The 27029-nt window shown below is 48.7% G+C and overlaps 1 protein-coding gene across 1 annotated transcript in view; it reads right to left on the bottom strand.

Annotated features, from left to right (window-relative positions):
- The window catches only part of LOC138580284 (tumor necrosis factor receptor superfamily member 3-like), a 74367-nt gene extending 56510 nt beyond the window's left edge, over positions 1–17857 (bottom strand). Inside the window, exons 1-2 of the mRNA XM_069650697.1 lie at positions 17193–17857; positions 15931–16059 (exon numbers count right to left, since the gene is read on the bottom strand). Coding sequence (XP_069506798.1) covers positions 15931–16059; positions 17193–17346 — 283 coding nt within the window. The 5' untranslated portion in view covers positions 17347–17857. The remainder of the gene's footprint in view (positions 1–15930; positions 16060–17192) is intronic.
- Positions 17858–27029: the final 9172 nt, after the last annotated feature.

Below are 27029 nucleotides of genomic sequence, written 5' to 3'. Positions count from 1 at the left end.
GGATGTAATGTCTAACGTTTCCTCTGCCAGTGTTGATGGGGAGGCTATGCTTGAATTCAAGAAGCAAGAGCTGCGGTTTAGGCAGCAGGAGCTTGAATTCAGCATAGCCAAACTGAAAATCGACCAGGCAGAAAAACAAAAAGACAGGGATCACCAGTTGGAACTGGCCAAGCTTCAGTTCGCAAATGGGTCCAAGGGTCCTGGACATGGTTCTGGGGCTTCCTCTCATCCACGGTTTCCAAAAGATCTGCTCAGTGTGTATGAGGAACGAAATGACATTATGGACTGGTTAAATGCGTTTGAGTATGCATGCGAGGTTCAAGAGGTTGATAATGCGGATAAGATTGCATGGTTACTCAGCAGACTGCCCCATTCTGGTTGCAGTGCCATTATGGAAATGTCGAAGGCTGAGCGCGCTGATTTTGCAATGTTGAAGCAGACTCTCATTTTAAAGTTTGGGAAGACTCCGACCCAATATTTGAAAAGGTTTAGAGAGTATAAGAAAAAGGAAGGTGGTACTTGGGTGTCGTATGTAGCTGAGTCCCTGAAAAACTTGACTGGCTGGGTTGAAGGTTATAAGGTTTCTACCTTCGAAGGCATGATCAATCTGGTCATGCTGGAACACATTTTTGCTTCTTCTTCCCCGGAGCTTAAGCAGCATTTGGCCGATTCGAAGGAGATAGATCCTAAGAAGCTGGCCATTGCAGCAGATTTATGGGTGTCACATCGAGTGTCCCATAAGGACAAAACTCATCCTGGTAAGCAGGAGGAAGGGAAAAAGTCCAAAGATGTGGAGGGTGGGGAATCTGCTAAATCTTCTTCCCATAAGGGCCACAAAAAGAAAAATAAGGGTAAGCCATCCGAGAACTCACAGGGTAGTGGAGGTTCGCCTCCGAAACAGAACTCTGGTTATAATAAGCCTCCCTACGTAAACAGACCCAATGGGGCTTGTTTTTCTTGTGGAGCAACTGACCATGTGAAGGGGGATCCCCGTTGTAAGGTTAGACCTTTGGGGGTCCACTCCGCTAATCTGGCCTTCTCCTCCTACGAGGAAGAAGAGATTACAGGAGCATCCTTCTCCTCAGACTCATTTCCCAGCGGAATAGAGGCTGAGGTAGTTTTAGTGTCCCTGGGTTCCTGGGAGCCTAAAGTCGCAGAGGCGTATGCTAGGATTCCGGATAATACCAAGCACTACTTTAAAGACAGTGTGCTGATCAATGGAGTGGATACTCCAGCTCTTAGTGATAGTGGGTGCAGTCGAACTGTAGTGGATTCTACCTTGGTAGACTCAGAGGAAGTTGCCAGAGCTACTCTGATGCCCACTAAGTTGGCTGACGGCCCCCTCCGTATGTTTCCCGTGATCCCTGTTAATCTAACTTTAAATGGTACAGCAGTTAGGATTCCAGTGAGCATTCAGAGAAACGTCCCGGGAAAGGTCTTGTTGGGCAATGATCTCAGAGCTCTAGGGCTCGTAGGAGACACTGCCGAAAGACCCTACACACGGTCTCAAGCACGGGCAGCATTGGCCAAGTCCAATACGCCGCCCCAGCCGAAGGGGAAACCCAAGGCGAAAGGAGTCAACAAGTCCCGACGGGGGAAAGAGAATATTCCCCCGAACTCGCCTACCACTGCGGTGGAGGGAGTTGGTCAATCGCCCGAGCCTGACGAGGAGGTGGCGATGCCTGAAGTGTTCGACCCCAACGACCATCCTGAACTAAAAGACTTGTTAGTTGAAGGAGGTCCTGATAGGGACGACTTCAGTAAGGGCCAACGTGAGTGCCCATCTCTGGAAGGCCTAAGGAGACAGGCCTGCTCCCAGCTTGAGGGTGAACCTCCTGGGAAGCATCGGATTTATTGGGAAGGTGGACTCCTGTACAGTGAGCCCACAGAGTCTACAGAAGGAGACCATAGGAGGTTGGTGGTTCCCCTTTCTGTTAGACCCTTCCTCCTGCAGTTGGCGCATGAAGTTCCCCTTGCTGGTCACCTTGGAATGAAGAGGACCAAGCAAAGGTTATCTATGCACTTCTACTGGCCCAAGATGGGGGTGCAAGTAGAAAGTCACTGCAGGAGTTGTGCCTCCTGCCAGTTGTCTGGTAAGGTTGGCGCGACAATCCAAGCTCCGTTGGTACCGCTCCCAGTTGTGGGGGTACCATTTGAAAGGGTAGGGATCGACATCGTTGGTCCCCTTGACCCGCAAACATCCTCAGGCAATAGGTTTATCCTGGTGCTGGTCGACCATGCAACCAGGTATCCTGAGGCCATCCCATTAAAGACTGTAACTGCCAAGTCAGTTGCAAAAGCGTTACTCGGCATATTTACTAGGGTTGGCTTCCCTAAAGAAGTTGTGTCAGATCGTGGCAGCAACTTTATGTCGAAGTATATGCAGGCTATGTGGAAAGAATGTGGGGTCACCTACAAGTTCTCTTCTGCATACCACCCCCAGACCAATGGTCTGGTGGAGCGTTTCAACAGAACGCTAAAGAGCATGATTGGGGCTCTGGAGGAGCCCCAGAGGAGGAAATGGGACCTTCTTTTACCATGCTTGTTGTTTGCCTACAGAGAGGTACCACAGGAGGGTGTTGGCTTCAGCCCCTTCGAACTTCTGTTCGGTCATCCCGTACGGGGACCCTTAGCCATCGTCAAAGAGGGATGGGAGATGCCCACTCCCCCTGTTACTACCAATGTAGTTGACTATGTGCTAGGGCTCAGAAAACGGATGGTACTCCTGATGGGCTTGGCTAGTGAAAAGTTGAAGGCCGGACAAGCGCTGGTGAAACATTGGTACGACCAGAAAGCTTCCTTAATTCACTTTACCCCTGGTCAGCAAGTCCTGATCATGAACCCTATAAGGCCTCGCGCTTTACAGGACAAATGGTCAGGCCCTTACACAGTGGTGGAGCCCCTGGGTGAGGTGAACTATTTAGTGGACCTTGGAAGGCCTGGACAGGCTCCAAAAGTGTTCCACGTAAATAGGCTGAAGGCTTTCGTCCCAAGAGTCGAAATCGCAGCACTGCTACTGGCGTCAGACGTTGAGGAAGAGGAGTCAGAACCTCTTCCCGACCTGTTCCAAAGCGGTCCTTCAGATAGCTCCGTTGAGGGTGTCCGAGTGGCCCCTCACCTGACTTCTGATCAGCAGGCTGAGGTGAAAAGTTTGCTTAGGCAGTTTTCCCCCCTGTTTTCACAGTCGCCTGGTTTGACACCTTGGTGCAAACATAACATTGACACAGGAGACAGTGTACCTACCAAAAGTAGGGGATACAGGATGTCGGATAAAGTACGGTCTTATATTAAGACCGAGGTCAACAAGATGTTAGACCTTGGGGTGATTGAACCCTCTAGTAGTCCTTGGTCCAGTCCTGTGGTTCTGGTTCCAAAAGCAGGCACTTCTGAATTGAGGTTCTGCGTGGATTACAGGGCTCTGAATGCTGTCACCAAGACAGACGCTCACCCCTTGCCTCGAACTGACGAGCTGGTGGATACCTTGGGTGCCTCCAAGTACCTCAGCACGTTTGACCTGACTGCGGGCTATTGGCAAATAGCTTTAGCAGAACATGCCAAGGAGAAGACAGCATTTTCAACTCCCGACGGGCTTTACCAATTCCGGGTAATGCCGTTCGGATTGAAGAATGCACCTGCCACTTTCCAGAGGCTTGTGAATCATGTGTTGAATGGGTTGGACGAATTCTGTCTTGCATATCTGGACGATATAGCAGTTTTCAGTGCCACCTGGGAAGACCATGTGAAACACCTCGGGATTGTGCTCCAGGCTCTTCAGAAAGCCCACTTGACCATAAAGGCGAGTAAATGCCAGATTGGACAAGGCTCAGTGGTTTACCTTGGGCATGAAGTAGGTGGAGGAAGGATACAGCCTCTCCCCAGTAAAGTACAAGCAGTACAAGACTGGCCTACCCCCACTACACAAACCCAAGTGAGAGCCTTCTTAGGACTCACGGGTTATTACCGCAATTTTATGGCAGACTATGGCACCATAGCTGCTCCTCTGACTGCCCTCACAACTCCGAAGAAACCCAAGAAGGTAACTTGGACTGACGAGTGTGAGAAGGCCTTCAATGGCTTGAAAGACTCCTTGTGCCAGGCCCCTGTGCTCAGGGCCCCTGATTATCAAAGACCTTTTATCGTGCAGACGGATGCCTCTGACACTGGGATAGGAGCTGTACTATCACAAGTAGATGAGAAGGGTAAGGAACACCCTATCGGTTTTATTAGTCGCCAGCTTAAGGACAGAGAGCTCAGATGGTCCACGGTAGAGAAAGAATGTTTCTCTGTTGTGTGGGCCCTAAGGAAGCTGCGGCCCTACCTCTATGGGACCCACTTCACTGTGCAGACTGACCATAAGCCGTTAAAGTGGCTAATGAACATGAAGGGGGAGAATCCAAAGTTGCTTAGGTGGTCCATAAGTCTACAAGGCTTCGACTTCACTATTGAGCATAGGCCAGGTGTCCAACATAGCAATGCTGATGGGTTGTCCAGAATGTTTTACCGACCTGAACAAGAGACTCATCCAGGGGTGGATTAGTTCCCCCTGTCCATAGTCTGGGAGGGGCGAGTGTTAGGAAAGATTTCGTTATTGTAGGGAACTTTCCTTCCATGTGGCAACCCCTAAACTTTTTGCTATTGTTTTCAACCTGTTTTCTTGACTTTGCCAGAGAAGTGCAGCCTTCTGCTGTACTCCTCTGGGCTTTCGCTCCTTTCTTACGGGGAAACTGACATGCCCTTAAGACAGTCAGTACCGGGGAACGCTGTTTCCCGTAGTTTCTTTTATCGTGTCGCCATTTTAGTGCAACACGACACAAGAGGGCACTGTAAGCTAAGTTACAGCTCTCTTGGGTCTCTAGCCTTCTACAGACCCTAGACACTCTTATAGGATGGTTTTTGGATCGGTGCAAGTCATTCAGGGACTGGGCTGGTGGCAGCGATCATTTGGTTTATTTTGAGCTCCTTTTGCCGTTCTGAGCACCTTTTTGCCGCGAACACAAAAGGGTGGCCCGGCTACCCAAAATGGCCGGACCACGAGGCTCCTTTGTCTCGTCCACTGTCCGTCTTGCTCCCTTTACCTTCCCCCGGGTCAGGCGACCCGGGGCCTTCCTTATTTGGGCATGTAGTTTCCCGCGAAACACGGTTGCTTTCGCGGGCTTCTACATGTCGTTTGAGTGCCCCCAGGATGTGGGCTGGGCTGTCTGGTCCCAATACACATCCTGGGTGCCAGAGAGTCTAGGGTGGTGTGAATGCCTGGGACCACTGTGGTCCGTGATTGGTCCACGTATGGTATGTGTGTTGATGAGCGGATCTCCCATTGGCTCCCCTCCGTTTTGGCGCGAAGGGAACCGTGGATGAGAGGGAGCTGGAAACACCACTACCATGTCGATCTCCTGAGTTCTTACGAACCCAGGGATACAGGAGCCAAGTATCCTGCGAACACGAGGCTGGACCGAGGAATCGCTGGTGACCCCCTGAAGAACTTCTGCTCCTCATTGCTGTCGTCCGGTGAAGCCCTTTCCACCTAAGATCGAACAAGAAGGCCTGTACTGGCGCTTCGACCTATTGGAATAGCAGGACCAGCTATTCCCGGCACCTTCATCAACTCCTGCTGTAAGCCTTCGGAAGTGTCTCTGGGCCATCCAGTTGACTGACCAGCTTACTAAGGAGGCCTGCTCTGTAATCGCCGACAGGTTGGGTGGTATTCTGAGTCCGGGGCACGCTCACACGCTTCGTTTGCTTAGCAACCCTAAGCTAGAGGTGAGCAGTGCTCGTTTGGCTTGAATACACCCGGCCGTTCCGTTGCCCTGCTGTGGCGACAAAACTGTGCTTGTTTCTTCGATCGGGACGTCTTTTTTCTCTGCACGACGACGAGACGTTCCCTGCTCTTCAGAACCTGCGAGAAGCTGCATCTATCGAGGAGAAGCTCGGGCCTGCTTGCTTCGGGTACCGGTGAGTAGATTAGCTAGGATCTGGTCGCCCTCCTGCAGTGCCCCTTGCTTTTCCCCGCTGTAAATACAGCACCCCTTGTCCGTACTCGCGCCCTGCTTCTGCCTCACAGTGGAGGCTGCGCTAGAGTCGCGGACCGTGTTCTCCTTCATTAGAGCTCCCTACAGAGCTGTTCAACGTCCTCCGAAGAGCTTCACCTTCTGCCCATTGGCACCGGCGTGTGCAGGTACTTTTGAGCGCTAGGCTCCACTCTTCGTAGGGATTGGACTACCATCTAGTTAGGGGCCTCAGAAGGCGGACATATCACACGCATTGGTTCGCACTGCCTGTTTTCCTTCCCCTGCAGGTGGATAACATATTTCGTGCTGCTAATGCTGTGAAACTGAGTATTCTGTATATATATTGGGTGGATAGTGTATGTGTTGGTTTAATATCGTTGTATATCGCTGCTTTTACTGTGGTTATTAGTTTCAAGGCCTTATAATAAATGTGTATCTATTTTTGATATAAACAACTGTTTGGAGTAGTTTGTAAGCGCTCTTGCTTTGTGTGCTCATTGCGGGCTTTCAGTCACCCTCACCCCTCTTGAGACCTAGTCTTGACCGCCGCGATCGCTACCTTGATTGGTCTGGCTTGTCCAGAGGTTACCCTGTTCCAAGTAATTAGGTTGGCCTTCTGAACCTCTGCGCCACCAGGACAGAGTTCAGAAATCCGTCTTAACAATGACCCTAGACGTTTTTGGGGCCCTTTTTTGCAAACGTTGAACCTAAGTGTGGAAACGTCACGTGATCGCTGGAGCGCGATCTCGCGAGATCTCGATGTAACGGGATCTCGCGAGACCGCGCTCTGTGAGAAAACATCGGAGAGCGTTGCCGCCACATTCTGGAAGAGCGCTAGACCAAGAGGTCAGCTTACAGCGCTGCTCCTATTAAGGAGCCACTATAAATGAGGCCCAAAGAAGCCCCTGCAGCCCAGCTTCCAGGGCATAATTCCAAGGCCACAGGAGGCCACATGGGGGCCCTGGAAGCTCACAGCGTGCCTTCCATAAGCACACCTTGCCTTCAGTGAAGTAACTGGAAGGCTCAGACTGGAACTGTGAGTAACTCCCCTGCCCTACTCAAGGACAAGTTATGCCCACCAGTTTGTCTTATTAATAAAGACAGTTAAGACCCATCTGAGCGTCCTTTCGTCCTTAGAGGCCACTACATAATTGGCAACGAGGATACCAAAAGACCCACGGGCCCACCATGCAAGGCGCCACACCGCCCCCTGCGTTTCTCCCTTCACCTGGGACCCCAGCAATTCTGTGGATGCAATGGGAGCCCCTTTTCACCATGTATCTGGAGGCTGTGGGCGCCATGGGATATGCCCCCGCCAGGAAGACGGCAATGCTGCTGAACGCAATGGGGGTTGAAGGTCAGCGCATTTTTGCCAGCTTAACAGCCATACCAGTAGTCGATGACGACGACGTCTACAAGGAGGCGCCCGTCGCATTGTGAAGAGGTTCACCAATAAAGAGAATGTGGTGCTACACAGGCTGAGGTTCTACACCCGTAAACAAGAAGGGAGCGAACCTGTGGACGACTATATCACCAGGATGAGGGAGCTGGCTTCTCTTTGCGCGTTCGGCGAAAACGCAGAACACGTTATCTGCGACATGCTGGTCGTTCTCACTAACTCCAGGAAAGTGCAGGACAAGTTCATCCAAGAAAAAGAAAGGACCCTCGACAAGGCCATTCAAATTGCCAGGGCAGAGGAAGAAACCTCCAGCAGGCGCAAAGAGGCGGGAAGCCACCTGCCCATACCAGAACTTGCGGCGCTGCAATGGAGAGGGCGCAGAGACAAGCAATCCCGTGACAGCCCCACAAATAAAGGCACCAGACAAAAGGATCTGCCGAAATGTTATAGATGCGACAGTACCAAGCACATGGCGAATGATCCTGACTACCCCGACAGGAATAAGGAGTGCTCCAAGTGCGGATGCATTGGTCACGTGGCTCCGCAATGTACGTGGCGGAAGAAAACCATTTCCCGCGTCAATGGCGACTGCACCTCAAGCAATGATGACGAGCTACAGGACAGACCCATGGTCATCATCGTCAACGCCCTCCACGCCAGGAGAGAAAAGCCCCACTGCAACATTAAAGTGGACGGAATGGAAACACGTGTCATGGCAGATTCGGGATCAGACCTCACTATCCTCCCCATCGGCATGTATAAGGAAATGATGGGCCAAGCACAAGTGGAAATCAGAACGACCAGGCAAAAACCGACGGTCTTCAGAGGTGCAACTGTCAACCTGCTGGGCTACATCAGAGCCCGGATTGATTTCAAAGGGAGGTCTACCACCACCAAAGTGTACTTCTCACCCAAAGGCCCAGCCGTGCTTGGAAGGGACGATCAACAGAGACTCAGCATTAAACTCGATCCCAGCACTTCGGAACAGATACTCATGGTCTCCTCAGGAGCAGCGCAAAATTTCAAGGAGATGTTTCCTAGCCTGTTTTCCGAGAACCCGGGGAAAGTGAGAGACTTTGTCCACAAAATTCATTTGAAACCCAACGCGGTCCCGGTGAAACACAAAGTTAGAGCAGTACCTGCCACGGTGAGACCTACATTAGAGGCCCACCTTTGGAAAATGGTCGAAGAAGGAACCATCAAGACAGTGTAATCGCCTGAATGGTTGAGTCCAGTGGTTCTAGTTAAAAAGAAATCCAGCAACGACCTCAGAATATGTATCGACTTGAGAAGCCTGAATCTAGAGGTTGTCACTGATAGCTTTCTGCTCCCCAGCATTAACGAAATTGTCCTCATGATGAAAGAAGCGGCAATCTTTTCGAAGCTGGACATGTGTGACGCCTATCACCAGATTCCTCTACACAAGTCTTCACGCCCCCTGACGGCGCTCATCACTCCGTTCGGCACCTTTCAATATACCCGCATGCATTTTGGTTTGTCTTCGGCAGCGTCCGCATTCCAGAGGATGATGAATTCTCTACTTAAAGGACTCACAAATGTTTCATTCTTTCAGGACGACATCCTCGTGTACGCCAAGGACAACGACACCCATGAAAAAGCACTCAGGGCAGTCCTGAGCAAGCTTCAAGAGGCAGGCGTCCATCTAAGGCACGAGAAATGCGTTTTTGGAGTGAGCAAAGTAGAATACCTTGGGTACTGCATCTCAAGCGAAGGGGTGAGCCCCAAGAAGAATCTGATGGAGGCCATTACAGACGCCCCGGCCCTGATGTCCAGAGAAGAACTACTCTTGTTCCTGGGCCTAGCCAAGTACTATGCAAAATTCGTCCCAAGGTTCTCCGAAACCACGTCCCCCATGTGGGAGCTTCTGAAGAAGGGGGCAGCCTACTCCTGGGTGCCAGAACAAAATAAAGCCTTCACTGAAATCAAAAGGAGAATTCTACACGCATCATGCCTGAAACCGTTCAACCCTGAATGGGACACCTGTATCACAACAGACACCAGCGCGTACGGGCTGGGGGCCACCCTGACCCAGAAGAAGGGCGACACTGAAAATATCATGGCGTTTTCATCAAAAGCCCTATCATCAGTGGAGAAGAATTACTCCACCGTTGAGAAAGAAATGTTGGCATGTGCCTGGGCCGTCGATTACTTCAGATCTTATGTTTGGAGCACGAAATTTAGACTGGTCACCAACCACAAACCCCTCATCCACATGTTGATCCTGGGCGGCACCAAGACTGCCACCCCGAGACTGGCCAGGATTGCTGCAAAACTGCAAGAGTACACATACGAGATAGCCCACATTGCTGGTTGGAGAAACGCGCAAGCGGACTGCATGTCCAGGCTCCTCAACCAAAACGCCCCTGGGACCCCATTCATGGAAGATGAATGTGTCGTAGCCTCTATAGGTGACTTGAGGAACGGCGAGTACATGGACCTAAATGAGCGCCATTGGCAGGAAGAGTTCGAGCAGGACGATGCTCTAAGGCGCGTAGCAGCCTGGGCCCGCGAAGGGTGGCCTGACGAAAGAGCAATCCCTGAAGGCCTACGACCATGCTGGAAGGTGAACGACGAAATCACCAGTATGAACGGTCTCATTCTGAGAGGCGACCAAGTGATCCCGCCCAGCGGAATTCGCAAAGTGATCCTGTGCAGAGCTCACTCAGGCCATCTGGGATGCAACATGACCCGACGCAGGATACGCAACGCCTACTGGTGGCCAGGCATTGTTCAGGACATACGACAAATGGTCGAAAGGTGCCATGAGTACACTAACAGTGACAAGCGTCTGGTTGTGAGACAAGCCCCTATGCTGCCCACCGAAGTCCGCAAAGGGGTGTGGTGCGGGCCCCTGGACAGCATGCCCCCAGAACATAAATATGGGATAGTCACAGTCGACTATTTCTCTAAATGGGTCAAAGTCGACTTCACCTCGGACATCACCACAAGCACAGTCATCGAAGCACTCACCACCATATTCCAGCGCGAAGGCCTCACCGAGGAAATTGTGACGGACAATGGAGTCCAGTTGGTCTCTCGAGAGATGGAGAAATTCCTCAACCTGAACAACATTCGGCAGCGGAGAGCAAGTCTCTACCACCCACAGGCCAATGGCCTGGTCGAGCGGGCGAACTGCTTCATCAAAGGGACGCTGCAACTAGCGCATGCCTCGGGCCTAAACCCATACAAGACAGTGAAGGAGGCTGTCGCAGCCCACCGCACCCCCAATGCTGTCACCGGCGTTTCACCTTTCCATCTGTTAAGGGGGAGAAGGGCAGCATCCACACTAGTACCACCTTGGCTCCATCAAGTGAGGGCTGACGAAGATGTGGACATGGAAGATGTGGTTTTCCGCATGCAGCGTAACAAAAAAGCCATGAAGGCCCAAGGGGACATGCGTCGAGCCGCTCGCCAGACAACAGTTGACAAAGGCGACCTGGTAAAGATACGTCTCCCTCACAAAGACACTTCGACCAGCTCCAGATACAGCAGTCCCATAGAAGTCATCGAGAAAGGGTCAAACCACATCTGCACCAGCGACGGAAGGAAATGGAATCTAGAAAGGGTGGCCACGTACCGTAGAAAAGAATACGTTGAGCAGCCACACTGGGAAACCGGAGAAGACCCAGACCAACAAGAGCCATCCGAAAACCCTCACCAGTCAGGAAGAGATGCCTCAGAGTCACCCTACGGCGACGAGTTCTCAAGTCTCCACTGCCCAACTCCACTCAGGGAGTCACAGCAAAGGGCAAGACAAGGAGAACCTGAATCACCCGCACCTCCCCAAGAGTGCTCCCGCAGCCCTGCCCCGTTTCCGGATCAAGGCAGACCTCAAAGAGAGAAAAGGAAACCCAGCAAGTTTGCAGACTTTGTCATGGAATGACATCCTATCCTTTTTCCCAGCAAAGGAGGTGTGTGGGGACGTCAAGTGATCGCGGGAGCGCGATCTCGCAAGATCTCAATGTAACGGGATCTCGCGAGCCCGCGCTCTGCGAGAAAACATCGGAGAGCGTTGCCGCCACATTCTGACAGAGAACCAGACCAAGAGGTCGGTTTACAGCGCTGCTCCTATTAAGGAGCCACTATAAATGAGGCCCAAAGAAGCCTCTGCAGCCCAGCTTCCAGGGCATAAGTCCACGGCCACAGGAGGCCACATGGGGGCCCTGGAAGCTCACAGCGTGCCATCCATGAGCACACCTTGCCTCCAGTGAAGTAACTGGAAGGCCCAGACTGGAACTGTGAGTAACTCCCCTGCCCTACTCAAGGACAAGTTATGCCCACCAGTTTGTGTTATTAATAAAGACAGTTAAGACCCTGAGTGTCCTGTCGTCCTTAGAGGCCACTACACCAAGTTACCTTTTCATAGTGTATATTAACTTGGTTCAAACCTTTTCTTTTTCTTAAACCGTCACTGTGCGTGCATTATGTGGCTTTTTTAAAAAACTACAAACAGATTGGAAAAATATGTGTTTACTAAAAACCAATTTTGCCTGTTGCCCCATATTTGTTTGTTCAAGCCGCCGCACCTCCTGGCCCCCTTGTTTCACGTGTGCCCCCTTGTTCACCCCTCCTAACATTGACTTCTACAGACGCCGATGGCAATTTGCACATTAACAGCCGGGATGACAACGTCTAGTTCCAGAGCAACCGGCAGACGATCATAACATTCTCCCCCACGACCCTCTTCACGGGAACTGGAGCACTGCTTGGCCTGCTTGAACTTTCCCTCTTTCTTTCTGTTTAACCAGCGCTCAGAGCCATATAACTCCTGCCATGGCATGAGTAGGTGGGGCCCTGCGTAACAGGGCGTAGAATGTGATTGGTTAAGCAACCTACTGCGAGCCAATGGGGTGAGGCCGTGGGTTGAGATAAAATAACTAGATCGGGAGAGCAGGCAGGTTACCAGGTGGAGCTTGTTATTGTAGCCCGGCCGCGCCGGTTGGAATGCAGCCACTTGCTCAACCCCCTGAGGTGAGAAGCCGAGGGTGACGTATGTGGCTCCTCGTTCCGCGTCACAAGTTGCTATGCAAACTGCCCAACCCTGGCGCTCGAGGTGCGTCGATGGCTGGGACTCTGACGTACCGGGGGAGCACCGCACACAGTGTCAACCCAGACACACACTAAGGGGGAATCGCGTGTATGTAGAATACACGGTGCCATGATCCAAGCTCTGATAACTCATTGGGTTAATGCGCTTGCTGCAAATATCTACGTTCATCATGCGGGACAGGTATGATTGCTCAGTAAGCTAATGCGAATGCTGTAGATACACATCAGCGCGTGACCTGGGGGGGGGGGGGCAGGTTCTAATCGCACCAACATAGCCCGTAGTGTGTCCAGGCTGCAGCGAGAGAACATTGTAAACGCTGTCACAGGCTTAGATCACAGAAAAACAGCTCAAGCGGGTAATTCATTTTGGAAGGAGCACCCCATAGGCAACCGGTTCCAACCCTAGTCCGAGAAGCTGCCTTCTGCTGAGAGCCATAACCTGCAGTGGGGTCTGCACCCTATGGCTCTCCAGATGTTTTGAACTACAACTCCCATCATTCCTAACCAGCATAATCAATAGTCAGTATCATGGGAATTGCAGTCCAAAACATCTGGCGAGCCAAATGTTGCAGGCCCATGAGCAGGATAGATGTTCCGCGCCCAGTAAAGAAAGGTGGGATTATATGCATTTAACCTGCGGGTAATTACGCACGTCCATGGCCCACGTTGTATCTATCCCAAAAAGATCAGTGGCTGGCCAGCTCTGCTAGGATTTTAACCCGTGACCTGCACAGATGTCTGCAGCTGCTGGTCAGCCCACTGAGCTACGTTACCGGTTCACATACCATGTTTTGCCCACACACAAAAAAATCCAGGTCTTTTTCCAAAAAGGGATGTGCACATGCCAAGGCGGGGTGCGCACATGTCAACAGATTGACGCAGAATAATTGATATGTTGCGTCCTGTTGGCATTATAAAAGGATCCCCTCAGGTCACGAGCAAAGCACACATTTCCTGATCCCTCGATCCCCCCTCCAGAGTTGCGGGTGGACGGTGGGGCAAGTCATCACAGCGCTCTCTCGCGGCTTTGGCTGAAGTTTAAATAAAACTTGTAATCCGGATTTTGTTGGAGAACATACCCGCCTCCATTCCAAAATGGAAAAACCCGGAGATCTACGTCACCAGAATGCCCCGCCCACACGTTCGCATGGTTACGCTCACACGTTGCAATATATTTAAGTTTGCTGTATGTGTTCAATAAACTAACATGATTGTAATAAGCACGAAACATGCAAAACATATCACAAATATATGTGAAGGTGTATGTAAACTGAGGGCATCATCAACGTGATGAAGAAATCTCTCTTACACCGCACAATTGCTTTTTTTTTATCCACATGTGGCATAGCACATGTTTGGCATAGCACATGTTTGCCATAGCGGAGGCCGTAATGTCTGCCCTTCATTACAGGTAAGTCGCTTTGAAGGCAAACATGAGCGCATTTGCGGGGTGCGGGGGTTGGCAGCAAAGAAACGTTCACTCCCATCAGATGTGCTGTTAGGAAGCGTGGACAGACTTGCCAGTACTGCATGCATGGCAGGAAAAGGATCAAAGCACACACATCTAGTGGAGACGCCGGGACGGCCGGAAAACTCCACACTCTTCCCAGGAGAAGAGCGAAAAAACCCGGAGTCTCTGGGTAAAACCCGGAGGTTAGGCAGGTATGTACGAGAGTGATAGGTCTTATGTAATAAAAAACATTCTTCTGCCTGCCTTCAAACATGTTTCATCCATGCAGACATCACCTAACAAGATCATTGTCTGTCAAAATCGGACGTATTTAGCGGTTGCGGGGACTCCGTTTCTGCAGCCAGAACGTGTTTAATGCCTCAAAGTGTCAGCAATGGCAACGCAAAAACTCACCCGCGTGACGGCACAAGAAACCGACCAATAAGGGCCTGTAAAATGGACATGATTTTTGCTATGGAGGCGGAACCACATTTTGCTTTTCGATAGAGGGTGGTCGGGCAGAAATGTGCACACCATGCGAAGCGAGGGAGCGCTACACATCTCCAGTTTAAAACAACACATGACCTCTGAGTCCTGTCTTCCTCGTCCCAGTCATTCACTAATGAAAGTAACAGACGAGAAAGGCCTGGACTAAGAGTAATTATGATTACCGGTAAGTGATCGGGGCATTAGCTCCTCATCCTGTCTTCCTCGTCCCAGTCACCTTCATTAGTGAATGACTACCAGGGGTGGACTGTCCTATTTGGAACTCTGGAGATTTCCCCCGGTAGGTCTCTGCACCCTGCGGCTATTTTGTGTGGTAACCTATTCCCAAATGTCTCATAGGAAAAGGGTTGTGCTTGCAGAAAATGTGTAACACAGGGCCACTTTGAAAATTATTTCCTCCCCTGATGACTGGGACGAGGAAGACCTGGACTTGGGGTAAAGATGATTACTAGTAAATAATCAGGGCATTTTACAGCACATTTAGCAGCAGGAGCTAGAAAAACACACAATGTTAGGCAAGTCTAAACATATAAAATCTCAGCAACAGTCATCGAACCTGCTGAGCTGTCTTTGCAACATTCACCTTTAGGATTTACTACTTCTATCTTGCCTGCAAATAGCTTTGGTGTGTCCCCTGCCAATCCCTAAACAAGGCTGAGGTGATGATGAGGTGGTCTTCCCACTTTGAAGGGCGCAGCCCTTGCTAATTTAGCCAGATGCATGCTAAGACTTCACCAACACCGAGCCAGCAGGAGAGGGGCCAGACGCCCCGCTGCGCCCAGTGATTTGGGAGAGTGTTGGTTGCAGAATCTCCACAGGGGGCAACATGACACCCCTGCTCCCGTTCTTCAAGGAGAACGGGGGCAAATGCCCGCTCTTTCCCCGTGTACTCGGCACCTATGCCATCATCCTCGCCATGCAGGCGGAGTGAAAGGGGGCATACGCTTATGAGACAATTGTGCTTTTGGTTGTTGACCCAAACATACTGAGAGGAAAGCACGACCAGCAACGGACTCCAAAACTGGAAACCAGGGAACTGAATATAGGCAACAAGATGTGGATTTGTGGTGCCCCTGCAGCTGTGACAAGAAATCCATTCACGATTTCGGGGAGGACGCCAGAGTTGTGTGTGGTACACCGAGAGTTTGGGCTTATAAACTGTGCTAATAGCTGTTAATTTACAAAAATGTTTAGGGACAGAAGATGTCACCCTCCGCAACCCAATGTCAATTAACAAGATCTGTTGCGTCCCTACACCAGCCCATGCTGAGCTCAGTCACACTCCTCGTTCAAGCCTCTTGGAAACAGTCATGTGTAGCTGCGAATCCAACTGGTAGCCTGCTGCAGAAGTCGGAGGTTATTTATGCCGCTGGGTCCTTTTCTCCCTTTCTATTTAGGGTTTTCCAGTAATAATTCTACACACAGTCACAGTCAGACCCACTGCACTGGTAGGCAGGCTGATTTTCCAGGGTACGGGAGGATACTGAAATGTGACTTACCTCCGTGGCACTGCCGGCAGGGCTCACATTGGTACTTGGTATTCCAGGCTGGATTGTAGGCAACCCCCTCACGGCAGGGGCGGCACTCTGTGTCCCGCAGGGGAGTGCACCGCTTCGTCATATAGTGACCTGTACATGCAAGAGAGGACATGATTACTCAGAGCTTAGCAGAGGGAGGAGAAGGGACTGTGGGAGTGGCTGATAACAGAGGGCAAGAAGACAAACACGAGTGAAGGACACAGACATGGAGCATGGGAACGGTGGAGAGGCACATGGAAAGAAAGTCGAGGGCCTGCTTGAAGGATGGACACAGGAGAGAAGAACCAGGCAGGTAATGGTGACATATATGCAACGGAAAGAGTGGTAAAAAGAGACAGATGGGAGGGAGAGACGGGGAGGAGAAGATGGGATGAGTGAAGGAGGGGGAGATGGGCAGGAGAAGAAGGTGGGATGTGTGAAGGAGACAAAGGGGGAGTTGGATAGGAGAAGGTGGGATGTGTGAAGGAGGCAAAGGGGTGGGAGGGATGGATAGGAGAATGTGGGTTGTGTGAAGGAGGCGAAGGGGTGGGAGAGATGGATAGGAGAAGATGGGATGTGTGAAGGAGGCGAAGGGGAGGGAGAGATGGGTAGGAGATGAAGGTGGGATGTGTGAAGGAGACAAAGGGGGAGGTGGATAGGAGAAGGTGGGATGTGTGAAGGAGGCAAAGGGGTGGGAGGGATGGATAGGAGAAGATGGGATGTGTGAAGGAGGCGAAGGGGTGGGAACGATGGGGAGGAGAAGATGGGATGTGTGAAGGAGGCGAAGGGGTGGGAGAGATGGATAGGAGAAGATGGGATGTGTGAAGGAGGCGAAGGGGTGGGAACGATGGGGAGGAGAAGATGGGATGTGTGAAGAAGGCGAAGGGGTGGGAACGATGGGGTGGAGAAGATGGGATGTGTGAAGGAGGCGAAGGGGTGGGAGAGATGGGGAGGAGAAGATGGGATGTGTGAAGGAGGCGAAGGGGTGGGAGAGATGGGGAGGAGAAGATGGTGGGATGTGTGAAGGAGACACATTGGAGCGGGAAGGAGATGGACGGGGGAGGCTGACAGAGGTGCAAGTGGAGAACGTGAAGGAGAAAGAATTAAGGGAGGTGTAATGGAGGAAAGTGAGCAGAATGGGGAGCAGTTCCACCGGCGAAGGTGTCATACCAGTAGAGAATTCACTCAAACGTTATGGAGAGAGTAGAGGTTTGAGGGATGTGAGGGGGTGGGGTAAGGCTCACCCGGTGGGCATTTGGAGCAGCAGCGCCCTCCACTGACCGTGCTGGGCTGGTACTCGTGACCCGTGGCACAGGGTGGACTCCCGGACACTGTACCCAGGAGGCTAAGGCAGAGTGGGAGCAGGAAAAGGGCCTGGAGAGCCCCTCTTCGCCTCATGACGCCAAAGCAGCAGCCGCCTGGGTGCACTGCACACAGCCCCTCTGTATCAGAGCCCTAGATCCTGAGCCCTAGCGAGCAAGAGGAGACTGGGCTATCCCGCGAGGTCCTGAATTAATACCCAATGGTAACTAAAGGCTGTACTCTTCTCACGCGTACTGTTCGACGTTCTCAAGCGAATGTGCCTATTCTGTGACCGGAATGCTGTCGTAATAGGACATGGACGTTTCTGCGATATTTTATGAGCAGTATGGTCCTATAACTCCGTTTACCCTGTGGTACCGCAGGAACTTTATTGCGAGAGCGATGCGCCCGCTTATTAATATCGCGATATGAAAGGGTGTGTCTCTCCCTCTCTCTTTGTCCCTCGATATTAGGACGCCCCCATAACCTCTCCTTGTCCAGTCTGTGAACTCTCTCTCTCGCGAGGCTCTCCCCTTCTGTCTGGGTATGAGGACTCCCCCCTCCTACTCTCGCTCTGCCCGGACTTGACAGCGAACGGGACAGGCTTTTATCTCCGGCTGGGATGGCCATATGGGGGAAGTCCCTCTTAATCACCAGTTTCCTTGAAAGTCATCCCGAACAAGGTGTAGCCCCGAGAGAGCTCGGGGGGGTGGGGTGGGGCGCGGGGTGTGTGGAGCAGAATGACAGTGGAGTGATAAACCAGAAACAGAGGAAGGCACGTGTTTAGCAGGCTGAGCAATGCTGGGGAAACCCAAGCAGGAGAAGCAACGGGGCTTCCTATAAATTAAGCGAAATCCCAGTAATTAAACCGGAGGAAATAAGCGCTATATCGTAAACGGGGGCAGTCATTGGTGTACAGAATGCGCCGCCCCGTGACGTCAGGGCCCAGGACGTCATTTCTAGTCCCTTTCAGTAAATGGGGTTGTATTTGGCCGACTGGGATACGTTTCCTTGATAGGGAGCAGAGCATGTTCCCGCTTCCGCTTCCGGCGCACAGTAGTAATCTGCATGACAAGCTGGAACTGGTGAGGAGGGCTATAAACCCGAATAAGTTGGCAAACTGCTGCACGGACTTCTCACCTATATCACTCCTTGATCGTGTATACTGATTTAAACAAATGGTCTCATCCACATGGATTTTTCTGAATATCGTAGCTTTTAGATTGCCATTTTGAGGTGGTGTAATGTACCTGTAGTTTTTCCCCTCTTTATATAGTTATTCCTACAAGTACCAACATGCAAAGTGGTGTGGGATTTATAACTGGGGCAGGCTGAACAGCTTGGGTATGTCACTTGACAACAGACACTTTGTGTAGACCCCCTTACTGCGTTAGAGCCCCACTTCAGCGGTGTATGTGTGATGGCACCTGCCTGTAGACATTCTTTGCCAAAGCCACGCAGCTTACTGTTCTGCGTGCTCAGAATAAATACTTAGTTTTACTGCAAGCAGTCCTAATGCAAGTGGTACAGATGGCATTGGCCAGCTTATTAATTGCAGTTTTGTATTGTAAAGCACACATTCACCTAAATGAATCTTTGTGATGAATAACAGATCTTCATATGAATGAAATATGTCCCCTTCCCCCCATAAAACCTACGTTTGTGACGGAATGCTATCTAGCGAGGGTGGGATAGCCTGAAATATATTGATTTGTATAAATAAAATGGGGCAGGTAATTCTGTTTCTGAAAGGGAGGTCTGATAACCAGGACGTACTTTCATAATGCTCTAAGCCAAAATCATAGTGTACTCATGTGCCTTTGCTGAGACTGTCTCATGACATTTCAGCCCTGCAGTGGCAGCAGATCAGGTCCAAATGTCTCATGTACATTGCTGACAGCTGCTGTAACACAAAGTTCCAGCAGGCAGCACTTGCCTTTTAATCGTTTCCACCTCTGATATGAAAACCTAATAATTGTGTACCCTTATCAGCCTCGTGGCAATTTAACCTATAAATATGATCCATATTAAGTTATGACATGGTGGTAATGTTGGGAAGGAGAGAGGGTCTTCCAACCCCCCCACTCCCTAGGCGATACAGAGTGAGAAATAAATGCTAGAGAGCACATTCAGAAAGTAGGGGATAGGGCAGTGCATATGGAGGAGGGTACACAGTCACCTTACTGCATGTATTAGAATCTATACAGTAGATACAGAGGTGAACGGCAGCTTAACTAACGACAGCCATCTTAGACGTTAGGCCCAGGTGCGGCGAGCAGCACTATGTGTTAGCATTAGATCCCTTGCATGAGAGCGGACATCACCCCCACCCTGGCCATGATTCAGAGATCCATAACACCCTCCATTGATCACTAAATTAGAGGCCATTGCGCCCTGGGAAGAATGTGCCCTGCAAGGTCATGAGAAGGGAGCGCCTCTTGGCAGTACCATCCCACAGAACAGATAGCAAGGCCCTCCTTCCCCCAACAATACCCACATGAGAAATACATCTTCGTAATGCTTTCATCCGTAGACCCCCGCATGCCACAGTACCATCCAAACCCAGACCACCGACCATAAAACCATTACACCCCTCGATCGATCAGAAGTCAAGGGTATCGCCTTCACAAATGGGTCACGTCATTTGTGCAGCGAGGTGCAGGGTGGAGTCAAATGATAGCCTAAAACAAAGGTGGAGGACCTTGGGAGTTGCTGATCTGTCTGGGAGTGAGTGTAGTATGTGAGATAGTGTGACCTCGGCTCTCTTCCAGGGCTCATCCCTGTAAATGCCAGGTGTATTGTTACAACGATAAAATAAGATTGTTTTCGCAAATAGCTAATTAATTGATAGGCCAGCTTCTCCGCAGATGATGAGCTCAGCAGCGCCCATGTGGACGGAGATGGACAGATAAAGATGGACCAATGGCCTGGCATCCCAAATGGAGCAGGCCCTACATGTATAGGGCTCCTCCAATCAGCATTGTAGTATTGTACTATATGTAATTACATCATGAGTGACGTTGTTTGTGCTTATAAAGTGCTGCACATGCATACGGAGCTCAGAACATTTGGAGGCAGCAGAGTTCTTTGCTGATGCGCTTCTATTCTGTAGAAATAAATACTTGTTCGCCTTGCAAGCAGGTCTTGGGCTTTTTCCCTAGCAGTTTGCATTTTTTCTGGTGTGTGCGTGCAAGGGCGTGCCTTCAGTTAATAAGATCATACCATTTTACAGTCACAACATTTGAATCTCATATTGATGTCTGCATTGTGAGCAGTGCTTCAGACATGACAGGGCTGATGTATATTAGCCGTCTTTCTTGAGAATGTCCACAACAGCCATGTGGGACAATGCCAAGCAAGATTAACTTTTGATCCCCCCTGAGGAAGGCCAACATCTTCCTTCCAGGGCACAGGAACCCTCCCAGAGAGGTTCCCTGGGTATTGTTGCTTTAAAGGCAGCCCTGATGTTACAAAGTCACCAGGGTGCTGATATGTACATTAGACCATTGATTACTTTAGTACTTTAGCTGTATTGAAAAATTAAATTGTAATTTTGGATTAAATAGCACTATAAGCTATATTTAAAGTGTTCTTTTTTTCTTTCCTGTGCTGTTTACTAACTTACAGATTTTTAAAAACCTTGAACTTTGCTAAAAGCACCTGGTGCGTGGCTGTGGGACTTCATTTCCCAGCATCCCCACTGCCGGTGCGCCTTCTATTGATGCGGCTTTCACGCGACCCAGGCCTTAATGGGCCCGCGTCAGCGCAGAACCCTGTTTGGCCTGGTTACGGCGGTCAGCGTGTAATGCTCCCATCCTGTATTTAGCCACCTCCCTGGGGTTGTAAGTCTTGTCCCTAATTGTAATATTGAATATTCAAGCATGCCACATGTTATGTATTCTCGAGACTCATTTCTGGACATAAATATAGATAGGGGGTCGTTCTCTGTACGCGCCCTGTCTAAAATACGTGCTTTGGGAATTGAAAAATGCAAAGTGGTGTGTGGCAGTACATCGCTGCACATAACTGACCAGTTGTCGATATCAGGAGGACTGTTAAATACCAGATCAGCCATTGCGCATGCAGTGGAGATCTGTCTTTTAATTGAGGCCCATAAGCTGGATGTGTTATTCATTACTGAAACTTGGTTTCTTGACACCTCTCACTCTACCTTTCACAAAGTGGTCCACGAGGGCTACTCTATTCAGTATATCAATAGGGCAAGTAAAATAGGTGGATGGATAGACATTATTTACTGTTCCCGTTTAAAATTTGATTACTTGAGGCGCTTAGATTGGGATAACTCCTCAGAGATTGGCACTTTTTCCTTTTCCTTGAATCCTAAACACACTGTACAAATCATATTAATCTATAGGCCCCCTGGGTCAGCTACACTCTTTCTGAAGGGTTTAGATTACTTCTCAGTTTTACAGGCAGTAAACATAGGGAACTGCTCTGCATCGGTGATCTTAACATATGGTTAGACGATCCAACAAAACCTGACTCCAGACTATTACATGATGTTTTAGCCCAACATGAGGTTTTATCATTGGCCGCTAACCCCTCCCACAGGGGTGTTTCTATGTCTGGAAAGGATCCGGGGCTACACTAATGTCGAGACTTGGGACAAGCTAGCCTTTTGCTTGTAGCTCCAGAGCTTCAATCCGGGCTACAACCAAAAGACCCAGGGCTATAACCCCCTCAGCCGCCCCCTAGCAACGCCTCTGCCCTCCCATATAAAAGGTCATTGCCTTGATTTAGTGCTAGCAAGAGGAAAAGGGATCAGCTTGGTTGATACCCTCCTTATTCATTGGACAGACTATGATCTCAGGTTGTTTCATATTCAGACAGATCAGTGCAAGGCCCCTTCCCAAGTTTCCGCAAGGACTAAACAGATGCAGAAATAAAAGACCTGGATGCCATACCTGGCACGGAACTTAGTACAGTGCTGACTAAGTGTACTCAGCTTAACGACTGTAACACCCTCTTTCAAGAAGGCACTCAAGCTATGTGTCTTATTTGCACAAAATATTCACCTGTGAAAAACATGGTCACTAAAAAAAGTTTCCAAAGCATGGTTCGCTAGAGATCTTCTGGAGCTAAAGAAAGAACACAAATACCATGAAAATAGATGGTATTGCTCAAAATTAACTGAACATCTTAATTTGACAAATAAAGCTCTAACTAGCTACAAAAGGCATTGTTTACAGCTAAATCACTTTTTTTATCAACAAAAATCTCAACTGCAATAAACCATCCTCAAAAATTATTTAATGAGTATGTTAATCCGAATACATATGCACCAGTGAAGGCCTCATCTTTGAACCACACTAATGGCTCAAAGAACCTTTTTAGACATTTTGAATATTCAAAAAAACATTAGGACTCACAGAAACCGAGATAAAACCCTGCGATGTGAGGTTGCTAGCCAAACTATACAAAATATGAGACCAATAACCCAGTTCAGTTTTAAGCAAGTATCAGCTGAGGACATTACAACACTCCTGTCTGAGCTAAAACCCACAAACTAATGTGTTCTTTCCATTGCCAGGTTTGGTTGCTAAACAACTCTGTCTGGAGCTTACAACTTTCATGACTAAGTTTGTCAACCTTTCACTCACCCAGGGATTGGTCCCTGATGCTTTGAAAATTTCGTTTGTCACTCCTTTGTTGAAAAAGGTTGGCCTGGACCCTGAAGACTGCCTGGACCCTGAAGACTATGGCAATTCTCGCCCTATTGCGGGTCTCCCTTGGCCTGGCAAAATCCTGGAGAAAGTAGTTACCAAACAGTTACAGGATTTTGTTGAAGAACATTGCTTGCTCCATCCTTTGCAATCTGGCTTCCGTCCATTACACGGGACAGAGACTGCACTGATGGCGGTTTGGGATGAGATGTTGCAGGCAGGGGATGCGGGGAAACTCTCCCTTCTTGTAATGCTCGATCTCTCACCCGCATTCGATACGGTGGACTACAGCATTTTGCTGGATCGTTTAAAGGATCTGGTTAATGTGGACCCTGGTGCACTTCAGTGGTTTACATCCTTTCTCACTGATCATCAACAAAGTGTCTGGGTTGGAAGATTTCTCTCAGAAATCCTCCTCCAGTGCTGTGGTGTGCAGTGCTGTGGTGTGCCACAGGGTTCGGCTCTCTCCCCACTTCTGTTCAATATTTATCTTCGTGCCCTGATGAATATCCTGGAAAAACCCCATCTCAGGTTTCACTCTTATGCTGACGATGCTCAGCTATACATCAGGCTCGATGATGCAGAGGAAGCTCTCGCCCTGATTACTAGATATTTAGAGGAAATAGGTACATGGATGGAAGAAAACTGGCTGCAACTGAACCCAAAGAAAATGGAGGTGATTTTGTTTGGCTCTAAACATCTCCTTGATGGAGAAAAATGTCCCCCTCACCCCCAGTTTCTGGGAGCCAGCCTCAAATATTCTACCAAGGTAAAGAATCTGGGCTGTATTTGGCAGAGTGATTTGGGATGCAATGCCCAGGTCTCAGCCAAGGTTCAGTCTGTATTCTATAATGGCCTTTTGCGCCAAGCTCTACCCTAGGTGCCCCGAGTAGATCGGGCGGTGGTGGTGGGGGCGTTGGTCAATTCAAACCTTGACTACTGCAATGGACTTCTGGCAAGAGCACAGAGTAATCAAATCCATCGCCTTCAAAAAGCAAAAAATGCTGGAGTGAGATTGGTTTTTGATGTAGCCAAAAACACTCACACTTCTGGTCTCCGTCGATCATTACACTGGCTGACGGTGGAAGATCAGATCAAATTTAAAACTGGTTGCCTGGCCTATAGATGTTTGCATGGGATGGCACCAGTATATCAGATAAATAAATTGAAACAATGCCAACCCACCCGCACCGTTAGGTCAGAGGATCAACTCCTCCTTGTAATTCCTAGGATGAAGTGCAGATCAAGAGGAGACCGGTGCTTTTCAGTGACCGGACCCAGATTGTGGAATAGTCTCACACTATACCTGAGACAAGCTAACTCGCTGATGAGCTTTAGAGGAGGTCTCAAAACCTATCTTTTCAAATAAACCTAAGATTTTGGATCCCTCCTCAGTTTCTGTTTGTTTTTAATACGATCCAGATGGTCTTGTCTGCTCCCTGTTCATTGAATTTGTTCCATCTGCGCCAGGATGATTTAGTGCCCTGTGTGCGTGTTTATAAATGATTCAAAATTCATTCTCTGTTTTTCCTTGACACAGTGGGTCTTAAGTGCTTTGTGAATGGATAGATTTGAAGTACCTATTTTTCTAGAACCTTGGTTGGACATTCTTTTACCACTGTAATGGTGTTTCTTGTGTTGCAACTGCCTCAGCTCACACCCCACCTGAAGAGTGGGGCGGAGCAGGCATTTTATATACTACTCACCCATGTACTTCTGCAACCTGCAGAGCAGTAGTCCCGTCATCACAAGTGGGACTGAGACCCTTCTCTAAAAATGTCAGAGTGACTCCATCCACTGTAATGTAGCCGCGCCAGAGAGGTGTGTGAGGCAGGAAGGGCTTGGATAGGGTCCAGTCTAGACAATGTGGTACACTCAACCTTGACTCTAGTTTAAAGCCACTACCCCGGGATAACATGGACTGAGTCCGACTGCCTCAAACAACCCCTCCTCGAAAGAAAAAAGAAAGTCATGCCTGATTGGTGAGTTATTTGACCCTGCTCTCTTACCACCCCCAGCGTTTGGATTCACGGGGCATGTGGACCCCGCAGTGGCAGCTTATCCAGGGCAGAAAATATGGATAACAATTACTCTGGGAACCATTCTCCTGTGGTCAGGGGGAGTGGCTTGCACAATGGGGGTGGAGCTATGGATGGCATTATATAAGGCAAGTGATAGGCTAAACGTGTAAAAAAATACAAAATAAAAAACACAGGGCAAAAATTCTTCATTTTATAAAGGTAACAGGCTTTAATTAAATATGCTAAAAATAATTCAATTACCTAGCCTTGTCCTATATAAACCTTTAAAGTAATGTGTTTGAGCAAAATTAGTAGGTTTGTACATTTATTTCCCCTGACGAAAATTTATAAAGCACCATCTCGCATGGTCAAAATTATCGTTATGGACTGACTGCGTTATGTTGCCCCCAGGTAAGTCATTACCCACAATCCTTTTTTATTTATAGTTGGACTTAGTTGTTCTTTTTATTCATAATTCACTTATCTTTTTAGATGCATTTTGGCATTATTTGAACGTAGTTATGCATTAGCAATTTCCTAATCGGGCGACTCTATTTTCCTCTTCTTTTTTTTCAATAATTCAATCACTTGCATTGACGGTCAATTCTTAAAAAGTAATGTTCAGTTACAATTGGTAGACATTAGACTGATGGTGTCTAATCATGGTGGTGTATGGCGATTCACACAATAATACAATTCTCTGAATAACCCCCTGGAGGCCTTTTTTGTTTATTCAGACAAGTTTCATCTGATAATGTTTGTTTTGAGCCGCAATTGCTTATTAATTAAATTTTCCTTGCAACAAACTGTGCACTACATACATGCGCTTCAGACTTAACTAACTTCCTAATAGGCAAAGGACCATTCATTGGAATTTACCAGATCTAGTAGAGAACACGGGGACTTGTCGCTTCTGTATGTCTAATGACTTGTTGGAAACGGTACTGCACTGGGTTATTGAATGTCCCAGTCTATCTTTGATAAGGCAAAAGGAATTTATTAAAAGCTGGGACTGTCTCGTCTAAGAACGTATTCTGGTCCATGCTCATGTGGGGAGAGAATGTCTCGTTAATCATTGCTTTGTGTCGTTCTTTAACTGCGTTTGATGTATAATTTGAAAAAATGAATTACCGTTTCTTAGGTATTTTACTTACTTATTCATTTGTTCTTAATGTTTGTTTAAGGTTTATTGTAAACTATATCACAATAAAAATAACAAAACAATTGCTTATTAATTTATCATTCTGACCATGCGCGGCATTGTCTTCGGACGACTACATGCATTCTCGTCAAGGAATTGAAGCTGGACAGACATCAGCTCATCTGACCTAGCAGGTCACCTCTCTGACTTGACCTTTATCTGACATTATCTTTTACAGCTGATTCAACTAACTCTGATACCTCTTTTCTTCGGTATCTACCTTACATTTACTTCCCCCTCTTTGAATGGTAGCCTCCAACAAGTACCAGTATTTACTAGAGGGGGTCCCGGTCTTGACTGCGCTTGGTTGATACCGGAAATAACCTATCACACATTCATTGGTATATATGTCTGTAGCCCAGGGTGCAGATATTAAAGCGATTACTTTTTTAACAAAAAGGATATTCATAATAAATGTGTGTGATATGTAATAAGATTGTTAATTTTGAGAGGTTTCTTATCGATTTAACTCTAGAATAATTACATTGCAGAGAATAAATGTTAGTGTGAAATGATAGGCAAGAAATGGCATACAATTTTTTTTAATTTTTTTATTTATTTATTTTACATTTATATAGCGCTCACACAGCCCGCAGGCATCGAGGCGCTGTTACAGGAATTAGTTGCGTAATTGTGCTTTTTTTTTTTTTTTTTTTTTTTGTCTTAGTTACGTATTTATAACGCGCTTAAACACCCAGAGGTTTTTAAGCGCGGACCCGGGGATCGAACTCTGTTGCTTCGTGTCGTCTTGCTTCCAAGACGCGCACGCTGCCGCTGAGCTATCCTCCCCAATTCTCTATCAGATTAATGATCCACTGTCTATATTAAAGTTTGATAGCCTACAGGTACGTGCATGTAAACCAATGTCTTATG

This window comes from Ambystoma mexicanum, chromosome 3p (assembly GCF_040938575.1).
Source record: "Ambystoma mexicanum isolate Mex_15411 chromosome 3p, UKY_AmexF1_1, whole genome shotgun sequence".
NCBI lineage: Eukaryota > Metazoa > Chordata > Amphibia > Caudata > Ambystomatidae > Ambystoma > Ambystoma mexicanum.
This window is presented reverse-complemented; position numbering and strand designations above follow the sequence as displayed.